General features: G+C 43.6%; 1 protein-coding gene across 1 annotated transcript in view; it reads right to left on the reverse strand.

Moving 5' to 3' along the window:
* The window catches only part of tafa1b (TAFA chemokine like family member 1b), a gene marked incomplete at both ends in the record, with an annotated part of 108,742 nt that extends 88,665 nt beyond the window's left edge, over positions 1-20,077 (reverse strand). Inside the window, one exon of the mRNA XM_080025605.1 lies at positions 19,954-20,077. Within this exon, the coding sequence (XP_079881731.1) occupies positions 19,954-20,077 (124 nt within the window). The remainder of the gene's footprint in view (positions 1-19,953) is intronic.
* Between the last annotated feature and the right edge of the window lie 207 nt (positions 20,078-20,284).

The raw sequence follows: 20,284 nt of genomic DNA on the forward strand, positions 1-20,284 counted from the left end.
GTTCATGTATAAAGCTGGCTGAGGGGAGGAGACAGACGTTACGAGAGACGGAGAGCGAGCGCGCGCGAGAGAGAGAGAGAGACAGAGAAACAAACTGTAGTAGGCTATACAGCTGTTTACAAACAGGTATAAAAGTGTCATATAAGTATGCAATTAATTTAGATTAATTAATCACAGAGCCTGTAATTAATTAGATTAATTTTTTTAATCGCTTGACAGCCCTAATATATATATATATATATATATATATATATATATATATATATATATATATATATATATTTATGCTGTTAGCTCCCTTTGACCATCCTGATAACTTTCTGGCACATTTACCAACACATCAGTGGAGCAGTAGGGGAGAACGGGGTAAGTAGGCACACTTTTTACTCTAGTGAGAATTGCTCATCACCAAAACATCTGTCAATAGTCATTCCTACATTAAATTGAAGCTTAAGGTGTTGGCTTGAAATGTGTGTCTCTCTTTTTTTCCAACTTATTGTAATGAAGAAGTAATTTACCATCAAAGACACTCTGACACATTGTGACAACCAACCCCATCAAGGGGTCGGTTGTCACACACTATGGGGTTGTTTGTCACAATGTTATCTTAATGGGAAAAATCTTAAAAAGAAGGCAATGAGGCAGAACCAAATTTGAAAGTTTAATTGCATTGTCAAGTTGACAAATAGGCCTACATAACTTACTGTAGCCTTGGCAGCTGGTCTAGTTTGGGATGCACTGGGTTGTTTTGGTTTTGTTGCCCTTTTTTCTTTTGCTTGCTAGCTGCCTTTTCCTGCTATATTCTTTCCTTCTCTGGGGTGTCAGTGAGGATACAGCTTGACAATTTCTTTCGTTATTGGGTTCCTTTTCTGGCTGCAGCCTTGAGATAACATGTGACAACCAACCCCCCAAAAAATTTGACGACCAACCCCAACCTGAATTTCTTGCTAGCATCAAGGCCAACAACCATCTGACAACTAATTAGCTTGCTAACAACAATCTAAACTATAGCTTACCCTTCACACTTTCTGAGGGTAACACATGTTTTGTTATAAACCCATTGTGTAAAAGCCTAGAAGAAAAATACTGAGAAGCAAAATATTTTGAATTTGACATGAAAAACACAAAACATCCTCTCACCTGAAATGCAGTTGTCTTCCTCCAAGGAAGTCTATGTATGTGACCTCTGATCCCAATTCTGGACCTTTTTTATATCAACATTTCAGAGCTAGCGCGCTCTGGTGGCGAGATATAACGAATGTGACATCCAACCCATGTGACAAATTACCCCGTTCTCCCCTATAGGTAAATAATGTAAGAATTTAAAAAAAAAAAGGTCAAAGTTTTCAGTGCCTGTCAGACTGGAAGAATGCCCCGCTCATGAAGACCTAATAACAGCCTGTCTTTGCCACCCCTGGCCCACCACTATAGCAGCCCCCTGATTAAATGGATGCCATCTGGCTGGCTGGGCTTCAGCAACACAGCAAGCTGATTGGCTGGCTCAGACACACACACACACACACACACACACACACACACACACACACACACACACACACACACACACACACACACACACACACACACACACACACACACACACAAACACCATCTCGTTCTTTTGCATACACATAAACTCATTCTTCTTTAAAACTCACCTTTCTCACAAATACACAGGTGCACACAAACAGGTAAATGCCGCCAGACATGTAAATTTCTCAAGGAAAATGTTACGAGATGGCAACCATCATCTGGCTGGGAAGGAGATGTGAGGGGTAAACTATGATCGATGCTAGTCCAGTCATTGGACAGGGGATATAAGAATGATTGGCCAACTGTCCTCACTGTTCAAACACATTGCTGTCTCCTCCAACTGGCAGCAAGCGCTTAAAAAGGATCCACACATTCACAGAAAACATGAATCTAATTGTCTTCGCTCCCGTATTCAGCCCCAAAGCAGAGGCACAAGCATTTGTCCTGACTAACAATGAGAGATTGGCAAGATAATTGAGTCATTTACATATGGTTCTTAAATGTTTCACACTATTGCTAATGTTAAAACAACAATATATGCCTCTAGTGTTGATTTATGAGCGGATGAAGATGAAGTTGTTTTACATCCATTACATGAATAGTACAAACCACATTCCTCCTTAAAGTCTACATAATCCTCTTTCCCTTATGAAAAGTAATATTAGGCTGTTTTATAGCTGCTGCCCCATGTGTAAAACACCTATTACGAGGGGCCTTGCAGAGAAATCCCTGCATCCTAGAGGGGCCTTACAAGATCTGTACCTCATCCAATTCACCTTAGGATGAGATGGCATGTTCACGAGATCCTATAAGACCTTACAAGAGGCTTGTATTCACCTTTCCAATATCACCAATGACACCAACATTAGCACAGTTCTCCTGTGGCTAGACAGTGGGAAAAAAGTCCAGCATTGTCGCTTGATAACATCTGTTAGGCACAACTGTAGGGCTTTCATCTCCCAGATGGGGTAATTTTGAGCATCTTCCTTCTATTCCGGTAGTGCGAGGTGAAACAGAAAGTGTGTGACTTTTTGATACTGAGAGGTTGGTTCCCACTATTTAGGAACATGGATAGGATTGTATATTGAAACCAGCAAAGTCATTTTTGCTTTGATAATTATTGAACCACATAATCATTTTCAAAATTCTTCCTGGTTAATTTTTTTTATCAATTAACCCTGAATCAATGAATCTACTTGGTGAGCCATGCTTGACGCAAACCACTACGTCATTCCTGATGCTGTTTACCTGGGCTCGGTACACACATTTAGATTAGTTAACCTACAATATCAATTGCTTTTTCAGAGGGGAACAACATTTTTTGCATCCGCAGATATATACCAGACAATATTTCTGGTTTTGATCAATGCCAAAACAAGAATAGTCTAATTTCAACCAAACCAGATAATTGAAACTGTATCAAGTAAATTACACTTTTATAACAAAAGTTACAAAACAGGAGACATCTATGATAAATAAGGGCTCAGAACGGGTCAAAACTATACAATGACTGTTGACATCTTTGGTGACTGTCTTACACTGTGCTTTCCATCATAGGAGGACACGTTCTCCACAAACAATAACCCTTCTCAAACATGCTGCCATAAACTTGATTCCCAAATCCCTTTATCTTTATATGACAAATCCAACGACATTACCCGGCATACAAATAGCTTGTTGAAAATGTACCACCCTCAGCCTGTCCAGCTAGATGTGGGTACCCACCATCTCTACCATTGTGTTCTTGAGCAAGGCATTTAACCCCTAAACTGCTCCGGGGGTGCTGTACTAGAGGGGGTCCTCCTGTGTGAGGACCCCCTCTGGATCATGGTGTCTTGAGAGGGTATTTACTAAAAAGACAAATGTCAATGTCAACTTGTGTTAATTGACAAATAAAGCAACTTAACTTAACATATCCCAACAAACTGCAGCAAAAGCCATGCTTCATGTTAAGGTAAAAGCTCTGGCATGTACATGGGATTTATTCTTCTTCCATCCTTCTTTCAGACAAAATATAAAGGTGTGGAAGTATGACATTATAGGGACTAAAATAGTAATCATTATTACACGTGACTGTCACTAACAGCAGAGCTGCTGAGACACAACCAGCCTCTTCTTTGTCTGCCAAGTCTCTGCTTGACAAGCATTCTTTACTAAAGAGAAAACGTGTAGAATCTAAGCTAGACAGAGGTGCAGCTCACTCCACTAGATGTATCACAAAGCATGTTGGTATTTTATTCATGGTTGAATCAAGGACTTACACTCTTTGATTGCACCTAAGAGTAGAGGGGAAGTTGTGTCGAAATGTAAGCGCAACTCTTTGCTGGTCTCACACTTAGCAAAAGAGGGGGAGAGGTGGAATGTAATACTATAAGCTAATGTAGAGTGAGCCAGAGGTATTTTTTCTCTCTTCCACACCCTGTTACTGTGCTTCTTCCCATCTGCTGAGAGCAAAACTAAAGCCCTTGATCCTCACGAGAGCAGAGCACACAGGTTCAGTTCTGACTAGACTTTTCATTAAACGTCTACACCAAGTCACAGACATTTACAGGAGTGTAGGCTGTCAATGGGGAGGAAAATATACAAATAGGCCTGTAAGAAAACTGAAAATAAAGCTGAATTTACCTTGCCTGAGGGCTTATTTTTTTACACCATGAAACAGGTAGGATATTAAACAGCATATGGAGTTTAAACAGGAATGTCCACTATTGATTTTCATGCTTTTACATTTGCTGTGGTAAAGACTGTAATATTAACGTAAAAGTGTCTGCTTTTGGTCCTAATGTTGAGAAGAGACATGTTTCTCAATCGCCATGCTTACCCTTCTGTGAAAGTGAGGGATAAAATACTTTTGGACCCTAACTTTAACACGAAATCTATAATGTAAACGCTCTGAGGCAATATTTTAAAAACCTATTTTCTATTTGTCTTTCATGAACCAGGCCTTGATGTGGATTCAACCCCACAAGTACAGAGGAAACACATATGATGATAAAACATGAAGTGAGAATACAGTCCCAGCACTCTGTACTTAGCATTGTGTCTCCCTTGGAGAGGGCTGAAATCCACAAGGACGAAGAGACAAAGTTATGATCAAAGGCGGCATGTGGAAAGGTATACAGCTCTCTCAGCTCCGTTTCAATAGCACTCCTATTTTGAACACCTGCATGCCATCCTTATACTGTATGTTTGTTGTTGCCTTCAGCTAAAAGCTTGAACAGGTTTCCTTTAAGTATCCTCATGAAAATTCACCTCCTAAAAACGGACAGCAAGCGGGTCAAAAGGTGTCTTTATAGGAAAAGGCTGACAAAGCTCATACTACTTAAACCTTTTGGGACGTTAGATGACGAAAAGACACTCCAAAAAACAGCATGCATAGCTGCCTGAGGTTATAGATCATATTTCCTTGGAAAGAATAGACACTGCCAACTTTGCTCAGTTTCCCAAGATAATTGAAGTTAAATTTACCATTTTTTTGGCAAGTCCACAGAGAAAACCAAGAAATTTGGATAAGACCCGAGGTGGGTGAGCTAACACTGCTAATAGGCAGACAAGATAAGATAAAGAGCACGAGAGTTAGGAGGGAGACAGTGTGTGGGTGAAAAAAACTCCTCTGGGTCATTAGGCTACAGACAGACACCTGCAAGTGCCACCCCATCCTTCATTCTCTCACACTGCCTGGCCAACAGGCACCGAGCGGGAAGGTACGCGGGCATTGAGCCATGTTCAGTGAACCTGACATGTGCAGGAGATACTGTGGCAAATGAAGACACATAGCAGCAGAGCCGGTGGATATACTAATTGTCCTCGTACGTGTTCAACAGTCCGTCATCGTTCTCGCCTTGTACAGTAAAACTGACTGGCACATTTATTGCAAAGACACACAATAGTGGTGCGAAAACCAAAACAAGATATCCTGTCTATTTATTCAGGTATTTGTCTGTGTCCATCTCGTGTGTCCCATTCCGTATAGCTAGTGATGAACAGTTTACTGTGACATCTCACCCCTAAAGTTCCATTATTAGAGTGCCTGCTGTCAGGTAAAGCTGTGATAAGACAATACGGAGCTGCCTCGGCAACAGCAGCTAAGCGGATTCATCGAGACACATCAGACAAGACAAATAGACCTCGGCTAATGCTGACAGAGCGACCCGGGTGGAGAATTTAGGCAGGCTTTCAATCATTGGTTTGACAATTGCGGGACATATTCAAGCAAGAGGATTTCTGTTTCCATGATTCCGAACCCCATAATCCATTTTTGTCCCTGTCAGGTCTTGAATGACTGATTCACTGGGGCCCAACTGAGAAAGCAAGTCACCTTGGCAACACATTGTTTATATGCATCTCAAATTTCATGTTATTACAAGAGTGAAAACAATTCTCGAACGCAGAAGGTGCAGAGATGAAGTGGTTTGCACACGTTTTTCAGGGGTAACAGAGATGTGTTTGAAGGGGTGACATTATGGGAGAAAAAAAGGTGCCAACAGGAAAGATCTGTAATCACAATGTTGACATATTATAACTTTTTTAGTTGATCTAGCAAAGTTTCCTATTTACATCCAGCAGATATGAAGCAACATTAATATTCATTATCTGACACGTCTTTATCCAATTGGTAGATTTAAGGCCAATATTTGCTCTCTTTTTATCTCTGTTTGGACTATACCATCTCCTGAAGGAAATATCGGACCTTTTAGCTGCGAAATTCTCCTCTTACTTTTACCAGCCAATCGCTATCTTTGTAGCATGCAGTGGATTCAACAGGGCTTTCTTTAGCTGAGAACAGCTGCCTGCTGCAGCTATAAACAACCTCATGAGAGCCCTGACTCTGAACCAGAACAGTAAAATGGCGCCCCCACAAAAACAAAACAAAAATGGGATGAAACTCACAACAAAGTTTTGCCAAACTAAAGAAAAACTGCCAATTTGGGTATTAATTTGCTTTGGATTTGTCAGTACGAGAGACCCCTTTCAAGTAGTCATATGATCCAATGTTAATATAGAAATGTTTAGCACAACCGCTATGAAGTAAACATTTTTAATTAGAAATATTTCAGTCTAATGTTAACATTTATTAAAAGAAGAGAAACACAAGGCAAAGATATTCACCTGCTTTTGGCAAAGACAACAGTCAACATGCTGTTGTGACAAAAGACCAATGCAAGAAACCAAAATCTGAAATCTATTTTATTTATCCTACTAAAGTGTTTCAAACGATTGTGAAGTGCAACGATTTAGGAAATGAATTAGTTGTATGGATAAGACCACCTAATTTGACTGCCACTGGGTAAATGAGCCGATGGGGCAAAGTGAGTCCTCTGCAAACAAAACACTCAATGAGTAACATTTGTCCCCCGCAGTGGATCTAAATGATGCCACCAAGTAGCTCTGCTGCATCACAATTACCTGGCAGTGAGTGTCTCTTTACGCCATTAACATAAGCAAGCTTTTTTGACTTTGGCAAGCTGCTACTCACGGGCTTGAGGGGTCTTGGGGTGATAGAGAAGCTGCATAAGATATTGTATGAATAAAGATGGTAATTATATGGTGCACATACACTTTCTGCTCTTCTGTTCAGTGAAAATAAAATGGATGTGCTGCAAGGGGCTAGAATACATAAAACCACACAGAAAAAGGCACTCATAGGAGTACTATTTAAAATAGACACAGGCGCGTATCCTTCGGTGTTGCTAGACAAATGGGTTGTTTGGACACAATTTGCACTGTGTGTCTGGTTTGGCTATTTATATATTCTTCCATTTTTTGGGAATAATTGGGGGAGTGAGCCACCTGTATTAAAAGTGCACCTGCACACTCTCTGAAACAACCATCTAACATCTGAGTAGAATATAGGACCTAATCTACCACCATCTAATCCCACTCAAGGATGGCACATGGAGTTAAAGGCTTGAGAAGAGAAAGAGCACTGAACAAATAAATAATAACGCTCCGGCAGTATTGCTACAGCAGGTGAATCACAATATGTTTACCCAGATGAAACAGTAAGAGACACAGATTATTTTCTCACTGACTCATTCAGATCTGCAGGTCGGACTTGAAATACAGTCGGCTCGTTTTTGGCTATATGTAAATATATCACTATTGTGGTTAGATACATTCGACGGGAAGGGTGTACTGCAATTATCTTGCTGTAAAAGGGCAACGAAAAAAACATCATAATTCCCTGTTTTCTAAATCACGGTTAAGCAAACGTAACTAGGACATGCCAATCAAGCTTTACATTTGTCCACACAGTGAAGCAATGTGCATGGAGCTCAAATAAGAGCTCACCTCGCTGTTAACAAAAGCAAAAATACAAGAGCAGACGTATAAGGAATGGATTATAACGTGTGCTTGTCTGCTCGAACGTACAGTATGGCAAAACAGGAGTACCCTTACAATACTGTATTTACAAAGGCAAGGGATGTGTCAACAGTATAGTGCTATTTCTCAGAGTTACAGGTGAAAATACCTGGAACGTCCACCACGTGGGAGCCAAGATGTTAATATATCATAGTTTAATGCAACAACGGAATATGTAGGACCCATTTACAAAGTTCATGTCTTAACATAAATTCTGGAAACTTTAAGAATGCAGCTTGAGACACAGTTTTCACTTATTTATGTGCTTCTTAGTGTTAGCATAGACAAGCTAACTACAGCTGATAAAAATCAGCTAGCTGTCATTTCAGCCGACGACACCCAAGATAGTCAGCTAAAAATACGAAGACTGCTTTTGTTTACTTCTGTGTGACATCAAAGACCCATTGTTTCAAATACGGACTTTGAGTGATACATCTACCACTGTTAGCACCGTAAGCTGCTTATGTGGCGTGCAAAGACGGAAAGCTTGACAGGCGGAGTAGTAACAATGGAGACGAATGCAGTAAGTGGGGAATCGAGAATGAACATATAACGATCTGGTCTACTTTCTGAATGTAGACCCTTCAGTGGAGCTCACCTTTAAGTGAATATCTGTTTATAGTGTGGAGGGAAAGAAATCAAGAAAAGGCACACAGGCTATAGAAAAGTGTCAATTCAACCTCCATTCCACCCTCCCTTCTCTCCGGCCATAAAACGCAGTGTAATAGGATTCCTAAGCTTTTCCAGTGACTGCTTCCACTATCACACAGGCATTTAAGTGCACTAATCCATGACAAATTGTCTCATCTGATCCATGACAAATCGTCTGAGGGGCCGATAGAGACGGGGAGATGGGTGGGGGGGAGGGGGATGAGGGGCTGGGGGAAGAGGCCGGGCACAGAGAGTGCTGCTCGGCACCTGAATGATCGGGCAGTTATTGCCTAGTTTTTTAGAAAGGTTGCTTTCATTACCTCGAAGGGCATGCTGTGTGATGGAAAGTGGGATCACATAGAGCTGATGAGCTCTCCACCTAAGCCCACAGTTTTCCCAGCAATTATAATCCCCTGTGGAGGTACATTGTAGGATTTAACGTCCTACTCTTGGCAAAAGGCTTTGTAGAAGCAATGTTAGAAAAAAAAAATGTGACTTAATCTTATTTGCATCACATACAATGCATGATTTTCATCACTCTATAGGTTTATTTTTCCATGATACACACACAAGTGAAGATTGAGTCAAATGAAAAAGCATGGATGAAAACATAGTGTAATCAGATAAAAGGCTATTCCAATCCACAGCCTTGGACGGTAACGATTTGCATATGTTTTATGTGTGTACACATGTGCATGCGATTTAGGCTGTATATATTCACAGGAGCCTATGGCGTCAGTCGGATAACACAATTCCTTTTCATCCACTTATCTGACTCATCCATTCAAGTGACTGTAATTTAATTGAATTTTCTTTCAACCATCAATTCTCAGGCTAATTAGTCCACACAGTTGTAATGGGGATGTTAATAATGCTGACTCAATGGCAGAAACAAAAACACAGACAGCCTTGGTATATTATTTTCCTGTGGGTGGTATGGATGGACCTGTCATTCATAAATATCTAACACCTCCACAAAATGACTGACGCGGTAAGATTACTACCAATTTGAATATGATTTGAAAACAAATCTGCTAACTCTGGCTATAGCAATGAGGAGTGTGAGTACCATGGAAATGAGTTGTATGTGAAGCTAATTCCAACATTTGCAAACTCCTAAGAGAAAAACCATCAATCTTCTGAGGCAGCCATCCATTTAGAATGGAAAGCAAGAAAAAAATGTATTCTGTCTGTATGTAAAGCTCCCCTACTTGCCCTATCCTCATTGACCAAAAGACAGCAAGCCTAAATCAAGTTCGAGGTTTGTTTCAACACCCTGCATTTCAACATCCTTGTCAGAATTAGCTTTTCACAGAAACACCCAAACATAAGATAAAAAAGGGACCTTAGTCGATACAGAGAGCTAAAGTTTTGCACTGCAGTATTTTGACAGAGAGTTTTATTAAAGCCTGAGATGCATTCCTAAATTTACCAAACACATCCTTGCTTATGATCATGCTGCGGTTCCCGTTTGACCATGTGATGCATGTCGGCTAATCAAAGTAATTGCATGTATTCTTCCACCTCAAAGCATTCTCTACACTGAGGGAGCATCATGGCACACTGAATAATGAGCTCATTTAAACCGCCTTCCAATCATCTGTGATTCGACTTTACAAACCATTTTTAAATCAACGGATGGAGAAAAGAAACAGCAGTCCCACTGCATTAGCTATGAGCGTTATTCAGCCATATCCTAACCCCTTTTTTCTGCAGTCACGTGTAACATTTTTTCATGTACAAGCTAAATCAGCATGCCCTTTGGTTGCCACTCACACCTGAATCACATTTATTTTGATTATGATACAGTACTGTTATGCAATACAGTCGAGTACACTGTGCCGCATTGTCATTATGGCTGACAAATAAATGGCCAAACAAAAGCAACAGATTGCTATCAAAGTGAAACAGGCAACTACCGTTGGTTTTACAACCGCACTTGGAACAGGAATCATGTTGCCCTATTAGATCGGAGAGTCTCTTAAACTGCCCTGTCAGAGTCATAATAAAAACAAAGCAGCCGCTAACGTGTTGTTAAATTCACACACTGCCCCTCTCGGTAATGATACATTATGAACATGGCTATACTGAATACATGCTTCAGCTTAACAAGGGTAAAATAAAGTAGCGTGACTTAACGACAATAGACCGAGTAGTACACAACGCATTGGGGAGCACTGTCATTTTTAACTTTAGAGGACACACCGGAATGTACAGCACCTTCTGCCAGCGCTGCTCCGACCATGTATTGTTAACACTTTTACTGACTTGTGATGGGAGCCCGATACACTTGACAAGAATGGCCTGGTTTGTGCAGCAGAGGCATTCTTGGCAGTAAACGCTGCTCGCTGCGTTGGCAGGTGGAGAGAGAGTGCAGAGCCGAGGCTTGTGTGTGTGTGTATGTGTCATGTCACATTCAGCTCATCTGTCAATGTAGTGGATTATTTCTTGAGAGACCAGAATTGGCTGACCGGAATCAGGCTGCCATCAATCTTCCAGGCCCGTGCGCTATGCAGGTCACAGGGGAGGCCGTGTGGTAGCAGCAGTGGCTCATGGGAAAGAGAGAGGCAGCAGCGGCAGCGGCGGCGGCGGCGCTTCCCCGAGCAGGTGACGAAGCAGTCAGGCAACTCGTTACTCAATCTCCAGCCTCAGCCGTGACTGAGGCGATTTGTCACGGAAGCGTTCTCCCAAAAAATAAAAAATAAAATAACAATCTTGGAACTTTATCTCAGTAGCCACATTTTTGTGTGTGTGTGTGTGTGTGTGTGTGTGTGTGTGTGTGTGTGTGTGTGTGTGTGTAACGTGTGCACTGTCAGCTCACCGTTGCACAGAACAGATAAGCTGATTTTGTCTCAAACATTGTTAGATGCTTCAACAGGCTGGAGGATTACATCGGTACCTAGTTCAACATGACCTTCGCTTCACCTCCACGGATATCAACACACACAGCCCCTTGTCTGTGTATCTTTGTGTGTGTGGGATGGTTTGTGTGTTTTTTCTATCATTTAGTTGATCAAGACAGTAAGCCGGGCAGCATTCCAAGATCCACAAAACATTTTTTTCAGGGCATAGTTTTTTTGAAAAAACCAACACCCAATTTTGCTTCAAAGCCTCGTAACTTCTGACTGTCCAAAAGAGAATACAGTAGCAAGAGCATGCCGCATTACATACTGTATGTTTTAATCAAGCAATTGTAAGATAATAAATCAATAATCTCTGAAAAATGGACGGCATGTGTGAGTCCAAGATAAGAGACTATTTCTATTAATTTATTTATCAGCACACACTTGATATTTCTCTACAGCACACAGTATATCAGACATCTTATCACCATCCCTTAGAAACACAGAAAGATGATTTGATTATGGAAAACAGCACAGCAAGAAAGCCAATGGATTTTTTTTTCAAGGCGAGACATATCGAGCGTATAGCGTTAGTTCAGGCAGGGTACGGACGTCAAGCGGCTGTCATCTGTGCGCATCAGCTGACAGCCAGTTTACGCCCCTAGCACGTCATTGGCCGTACACTCTAAGTGGCGCTCTATTTAAGCTGCTCTAGCCTACCTACTGGTGCTGCTTCCTCTGCAAGCTTTTGCAACTGCTTACACGAACGACATGGCTGTCAGTTCACTTGCTCTACTTACCCTGCTGTTGGCGCGTCGATCCACTCCATTTACGACCAAGATTCATGGCAGATGGACAAAACTATGGATTATCTCAGCTACAACTATCCGAAGCAGAGGAAGCCATCCATGCAGAGCGGCGTTTCACTCGTCGGAGCTCCCGTCGGGCAAGTCAAAAAAGGGTCCAGCCTCCGCAGTCAGCTCCGTGATTCGGAAGACAACGCCGTCCTCCCAGCGCCGCTCTACATCCAAACATCACTTGCATGATGTATTCCCGCATTGAAGCCTCGGAGTCCGGTTCGGCAAACTCAGCGGGTCCATGACGTTCCCAGGTCAACAGGCTCAGTCCGTTTCCCTCTCCAGCTGAGCAGCAGCAGCAGCCAGCGGCTGCGTCACCGGCGATGCCGTCACTCTTGTGGGTAGCGACATAGACATAATTAAGAAAGACTTTTTTATGTCCATGGGTAGCGATGTCCATGGTAGCGAGGCATCACTATCCCGCGGAGGATGCTGGGAAATGTAGTCCGGTTACTTCCTTTGACCAGTGTCGAAACTCCAAGTGTTAGCCTACTCATTACCCTACGGCTACACCATATGTAGCTTTGTCTGGCTGTGCGAACTATGCATGTCTCGCAAGCCCCTGCTGCTCACCTAGTTATATGCGTGCCTCGCTCGGCAGTATACGGTGAAAATATTAAAAAAAAAAAAAAAAAAATCTAACTGCTGAGTTGCCAGGTCGGGCGGCCTAATCAAGCATTTAACGGCTACCGTGCTCTTGCATTCATATCGCTATACGAAGCAATTAAATCGAGGGACACTATTACAACCTGGCATTTCATACTCATCGCTAGTTCTGCTTCTTATATTCCATGTGTCGGCTAAGGTATTGCAGCATTTTTGCTTGTGCTATCAACATACTGGATGTATTGATTTCAATCAAGTAGTCACCAGGTGGCAGAAACCAACAAGCCGTGACAACGAGGGGATACGATTGGTAATGCATGCATGCATCCGCCCACTCTCTAGTAAGGTAGGCAATTCTGCTTTTTATGAGTGTCCGTTACGGGCCGCTTGGTGCAGGGATGATGATGACAGCTAACTAAACAGACGTGGCTGTTTATTTGATCGGATGAAGCTTGATACAGTCGTGGTAAAGCATAGACTGTATGGGTAAGGTACGTGATTTCGTCTTATCAGTGTGGCTCATTAAATGGTGCACACCACCGTCTCCTATCTCCGAGCGCAATAGGATATGTTAGGTCTCATAAGAGTCATATTCATTAATCTGTTACCTCATGTTTTGCGCTCCATAACACTAGGGGGCCGTATTGGGTGTGGCTGAGGTTCGGCAGCCAGCTCAATTATGTCATTTAACACAAGGAAAAACAGGGAATTAGGTGTTTGATCGGGAAGCAAACAGTTTTTACTTTTTACAAGTGTATTATGCGTTGCGATGGATTTATGAAGGAATAAACCTGCCGTACTACAGTCATTGTACTCCCATTTATGGTTACTGAGCGCACGGGCGCACACCGGAATTATCCACATTAACACGGTAGTGGCTTCGGAGGGCTTTGCCGCTACCCCTCATGTCATAATCTTGTTAAATAAAATAAATGTGTCGCTATGCTCAGAGCTGAGTGATAGTCGAACATAATTAGCTAACGTTTTGGAGATGTCTCATGCCCAAAGATAGGTACCGCTTTTATAACTTAACCTCAGCTGTTTTTGTTGCTCTTGGGGCCTTTAGAGATGTCATTTGCAAGTTCCCAGTGTAGGAGGAACTCTGTCTATGTGTATATAATAATGATATCCCAATGCTGCTATATTGATTCGAAGTGTGAATCAGGCCGGTCGTTGAAATAGCTTTCAGACCATTCACCAGGCTTCAAGCCCAGGCTAATATGCGCTCGCGGCCTGAATCTGTGCTAAACACCTAGCCATAGGTCACGCTGCATAGCCTCTTACGCAATGTGTTTAAAACTTCAACGTGTACATTTCGAAGGATGCTAGGTCCAATCGATAAGTGTCGAGGCCAAAGCGTTTCAATCAACGTATCCGCAGCAATCTTTATTGTAAATAAAAAGATATAATTGATTCCAAGGATATGCAAATACATAATTGTAATGCATGCAGCTTGTGCGGGGACGACCAGTCTAAGTCTGCTGCCCGAGACAAGCTGCCTTACGGAATGGGAAATTTAATAAATGCATGTACCAAATATACAGTATTCAGGCTATAGAAATAAAAAAAATAAAAAATAAGCCACTGACTCATGCCAATGTTCCTGAACTGGGGATGTGCTTGAAGCATTCTATTTGCTGTTGGCAGTTTTGCTATTGGATCACAACCTGCCAACCTCACTATTTTGCATACCTATAACCTGATGGGGATAAGGAGGAAACATCATTTTAACTGCTGAATCTAACTCTGTTTTCTGTCCTTTGTCCTATGAGTCGATATTGGTGAAGCCCACCTCAATCCAGCATCGTGAGCCTCCTCGTTATGGAGGAGAAACCTGTGCCCAGAGCTGGAGCCTGGTTGCCTCCCGCCCTCGCCTCCTCTGCCATACTGTGGGCTCCAGCAACGTGAGCCTCCTCGTTACGGAGGAGAAACCTGTGCCCAGAGCTGGAGCCAGGTTGCCTCCTGCCCTGTGCAGAGCAGCATCATCTGCATCATCAGTAGCTCCTGTGTTAACGCTCAAAGCTTGGGCTGTGGGTCTTCGTCTGCCTATAAATATCACCTCCGGTCCGGGCCTCAAGTATAATCTACGCTCAAAAGCATCCATGGGTGCCGTGTTACTGCTGACTCATTCAAATAATTAGGGCATATATGATTTGTCTTCGTGTGCCTAGATATTAGTCCACCCTGGTATTGGATAACTTATCAGCTTTTTGTATAGATTTAAGTAGCCTCACTAAGGTATTTTTATCTAGCTGGCTTCCGCTGTAGTACGATGGTCTGGCAGGACCATAGCGTTCGAGAGGTTTCCTCAAGCAGGTACCGCGATGGCTTTTGATTCTCTTATTTACTATCAAACATGTTAGCTAATTAATAATGTATTAAGCATATACATAGATTAAGTAGCATTTTCAAATGTATTTTAATTATCTGGCTTCCTACGATTGCTCAGTCAGTGTCTCAACATTAGTCTCCACCCTGTTATTCAATAAATATCATTTTGTATAGATTTAAATAGCCTCACTAAGGTATTTTATCTATCTAGCTTCCTACTGAGGGCTCAGTCAGCGCCTCCTGTCGCCACTCTTCGTTGTCATGGGGGGCAGGGGGCTGCTGTCCCTGACCCCGGCTCCGGGATGCACATGTAAGCCGAGGGAACGTGCGTCCCCTCCAGAAGGCTCGGTTGTCCACAGAAGGCTCGTTTGTCCACGGAAGGCTTGCATGCGCACTCCCGGCGGGTCAGGGGAGTTGCACGGTTTAAGCAGGTTTTTCAACATAGTAACATTTCTCGCTTCCCACCGAGGGCTCAGCCAGCGCCTCATGTCGCCACTCTACGTTGTCATGACTCATGGGGGGCAGGGGGCTGCTGTCCCGGACCCCGGCTCCGGGATGATCATGCAAGCAGAGGGGGCGTGCGTTCCCTCCAGAAGGCTCGTTGTCCACGGAAGGGCAGAGAGGTGCGCTCTCTCTGCTCTGTCTTGCATGCGCACTCCCGGCGGGTCAGGGGGGTTGCTCCTGTGTCCACGCTCAAGGCTACGGGCCAATGGTCCTCATCTGCCTACGAACGCTACCTCCGGCCCGAGGCGCAAGACATCCTGAACGCCCCAAAAAGCTATGAGTGCCCTGGAAAAATAAATAAATAATAATAATAATGATCATGCATATATATATCTATATTATAAAAAAAAAAAAAAAAAAAAATAAAAAAAATATCATATATAAAAAAATAAAAAAAAAAATCTATACACATAGTTGGCTTAATAAATACATTTTGGCATCGATACTCTATTACTATTTAACATTAGGCATCCACTGAGGGCTCAGTCAGCATCTCCTGTCGCACTCTTATAGTATGGGGGGCAGGGGGCTGCTGCCCCTGACCTCGGCTCCGGGATGATCATGTAAGCGAAGGAGGTGTGTGCTCCCTCCAGAAGGCTCGGTTGTCCACGGAAGGGCAGAGAGGGGCTCTCTCTGCTCTGGCTTACATGTGTACTCCCGGCGGGTCAGGGGGGTTGCACTGTTTAAACAGGTTTTAGTCTAGTCGGCTTCCTCTGAGGGCTCAGTCAGCGCCTCCTGTTGCCACTCTACGTTGTCATGGGGGGCAGGGGGCTGCTGGCCCCGACCCCAGCTCCAGAGTGCTCACGTAAGCGGAAGGGGCGTGCGCTCCCTCCAGAAGGCTCGGTTGTCCACAGAAGGCTCGGTTGTCCTCAGAAGGGCAGAGGGGTGTGCTCTCTCTGCTCTGGCTTGCATGCGCACTCTGGCGGGTCAGGGCGGTTGCACTGTTTAATCAGGAATTTTAGTCTATTAGCTTCGGCTTCCACTGAGGGCTCAGTCAGCGCCTTCTGTCACCACTCTATGATGTTGGGGGGTAGAGGGCTGCTGTCCCTGACCCCGGCCCCGGGATGCTCACGTAAGCGGAAGGGGCGTGCGCCCCTCCAGAAGGCTCGTTGGTCCTCGGAAGGCTCGTTTGTCCACGGAAGGGCAGAGAGGTGCGCGCGCTCTCTCTGCTCTGGCTGCGTGCGCAATCCCGGCGGGTCAGGGTGGTTGCTGTATGGTCGGTTGGGGGGTCCTTGTTGCAGATCTCCTCACCTTTCGGTAATCCATGAAGCTCATGGAGGTCAGAGGGAGGGCTCTCTCTGTCTAAAAGCTTTCCACGCGTGCGCATGGAGGGGGAGGAGATCTTGGATCAGAACCATACCGCCAAATATAATTACTGCAAAGTATTCTGCTAATCGAATAAACTATATTTTGACTAAAGTATTCCTGTCTGAAATCGAGCGTATAGCGTTAGTTCAGGCAGGGTACGGACGTCAAGCGGCTGTCATCTGTGCGCATCAGCTGACAGCCAGTTTACGCCCCTAGCACGTCATTGGCCGTACACTCTAAGTGGCGCTCTATTTAAGCTGCTCTAGCCTACCTACTGGTGCTGCTTCCTCTGCAAGCTTTTGCAACCCACCTCCACCCCACCACCTCCTGTAAATGTATTGTCATCAATGTCATTTCTGTTGTCATTGACGCTTGTTCTGTTCTACACCCTAGGGGGTCCTTGTTGCAGATCTCCTCACCTTTCGGTAATCCATGAAGCTCATGGAGGTCAGAGGGAGGGCTCTCTCTGTCTAAAAGCTTTCCACGCGTGCGCATGGAGGGGGAGGAGATCTTGGATCAGAACCATACCGCCAAATATAATTACTGCAAAGTATTCTGCTAATCGAATAAACTATATTTTGACTAAAGTATTCCTGTCTGAACTCTTTTTTTTGCAACATCCTACATAGCCACGGGTCTATTTATATCAGAGGGTTCTGGCCTCAATGAAACCAGAGAGCCTCTCAAATTATAAAATCAATTCTAATTCAAATATTCATCATAGCATTTCAATTCAGAGACAGCAGTTCTGGTTAGAGCGGTTAACGCCACTCCACGGATGAGAAAGATTGATGTCAGTTTAATCCTCTTAGAAAGAACACGATATACAGTAAATTGTACAGTTGCCGTTGCACCAGAAAAGAAAAAAAGAGGAAAACGGACAGAGATGTGTTCTCTTTGAGGGCTCAGTTGTGATAGAGCCTTATCCCTGGGAAGCCTGCTGATTGGAATAGGAACATATCATAACATTTCCTCAACTTATGATTGTCAGCACCAATTAAGGCTGTCCTCTGTTACAGTTCATGCAATATTAAACATTTTTGGGCGTGTATTTGTGTTAAAATCCCCCTGCCACTGACTACCAGCCTCAGTGTGAATGCTTCTGTAAACATTTCTCTTTTGATAACCTCTTGGCGACGTTCATCAAAAATGAGTGCCTCTGCCTAAATCATTCTTATAACATAAACAAAAAATCGACAGAGTGTGTGGTTATCATCCAGCCTGGACACAACTCCTTTGTGTTGTATGCAATAAGGGTATGGAGCGGGATCAGTTTGACAGGAAACCTTCCAGAGAACTCTGAGCCATAAAAGATAGTTATGGCTGGATGACACTTCTAGATCTATGCTGGGGGTGCTTGGAGAGGGTTGGGTGAGGAGGGGGGGGGGGCGCTCTTATTTCACCTCCCCCCTTCCTACCCTTTGGGACCGCTGCATTATTCAAGAGACACTTACTGAGCCTTGCACTTCCTTGTACATCTTTGGCATCAAGCTCCACTTGCCAACTAGTCAGAAAAAATAAATAAAATAAAAACACAGAAAACTCGAAGCCAGCCTTTAAATATTCATTCGGAGCTCTCTGTCGTTCATCCCTCACCCTCTTGTTCCAATTAACGGGATACTTTCATAACTTTTTTTTCCCTTTTCTTTATCCATCAGAGCTGCAGTATTTTCATGTGTCAGCTCTTCGGCAGCTACACCAAAAAGTAAGCCAATTCTCCGACATGCTGCTTAAAGTCACCAATGTTCAACACAGGCATGGAGAATTCAATGCTGGATTTATCCCCCCCCCCCCCACCACCCCTTCTCTTGCTGTGCTTCAATTACTGTCTTTTTGCTTTGCAATGCGAAACACACAAAGGGAACCAAGCAGAAGATAGCATCGATGTCTAACAGCCGCTTGGCTTTCGGGAGAGAGGGAGAGAGAGAGAGAGAGAGAGCCCCACTGGGTGTGAGGGGTTCAGCTGGGGAAGTCGCACTCTGTTACAGACTTAAAGAAAATCTTTTCTTTGCTCTCGAAAAAAACCTTTGCCTTCCCTGTAACACTCCCACATACACTATGAGCGATGCTGGTAAGCTTTTCCATAATCAGAGAATTAGATCCGCCTCGGCGTCTACCCTCCCCTTTTGCCCCTACGGTGCAGAAGGCGTCAGGCTTAATTGCCAAACATTTCCAGTGCAAAATAGGGAAACATAATTGTCATTTCCGTCTAAGCCACAGTGATCAAAGCTCCCCTGGCTAAAGCACAGTAATAGGGATTCTTTTTGCCTCCAGCTTGTCCTATACTCGTACCAGTCTGCCAGCAGGATTCAGAGTGTAGCAGTCAAGAGGTCCTCACCACCGCACACACAAATCATCTCCCTACCAGCTATCTTGCAGTGTTTAAAGGTCTTTTCTTTGTCTGACAGGGTATCCATGTTCAGATTTTTAAAAAAGTACCAAGCTCTTAAAATACATTCAATCTATTTCTCAATTAATATCACAAAAGGTCTAATGAAATCAGATGTATTTATACAGCCCAATATCACAAATAGACATTTGCTTCAGTGGGCTTCACAATCCTGACAGAATATGACCCTATAATCTCGACTGAGGAAAAATGCACGGTTAGATAGATTTGAGTATTACTGAATATATTTACGCAACCTGCAATTAGAAGCACCATTATTAGTCTTTCCCCTTTGCTTATTAACCTGCATGACTGCAGACATGGTGAATCATCATGTTTCAGTACAAATAGCATGGCAAATCATTCTGACATACACTGCAGCAGTCTGTTGCTGTTGCTTTTCAAACAGACAACTCCTGCCCACAACGAGGTGGCAAAGTCCCCGCCCTGTAAACCAGTGTTGTTGTGAGGTACGAAAAACTGACTGAAAAGAAGTATACACACACACACACACACACACACACACACACACACACACACACACACACACACACACACACACACGTACCTAGGGTGAGAATGTCGGTGCGCCCGGGCCGGGCCACATGATGCTGCTGGATGGTCTGGTAGAGTGTGGCCTGACACAGCAGCAGGAAGCCCAGGCTAATCCACAGGGCCAACAACCAGGACATGGTCAGGCCTAGTCTGCAGGGTGGCACGCAGCGGGGGGGAAACAACAGGGACACAGAGGCAGAATTGTATTAGGGGCAAGTCTGAATGCATATTTACAACACACACACACACACACACACACCTTGCGTTTACTTCAGTGTGCCAAAAACAAGAAACAAATACATACCTATGTATATATACTCTTCTGAATTTGTTTTAATGTTTTA

This window comes from Ammodytes marinus (genome assembly GCF_949987685.1).
Source record: "Ammodytes marinus genome assembly, chromosome: 4".
NCBI lineage: Eukaryota > Metazoa > Chordata > Actinopteri > Uranoscopiformes > Ammodytidae > Ammodytes > Ammodytes marinus.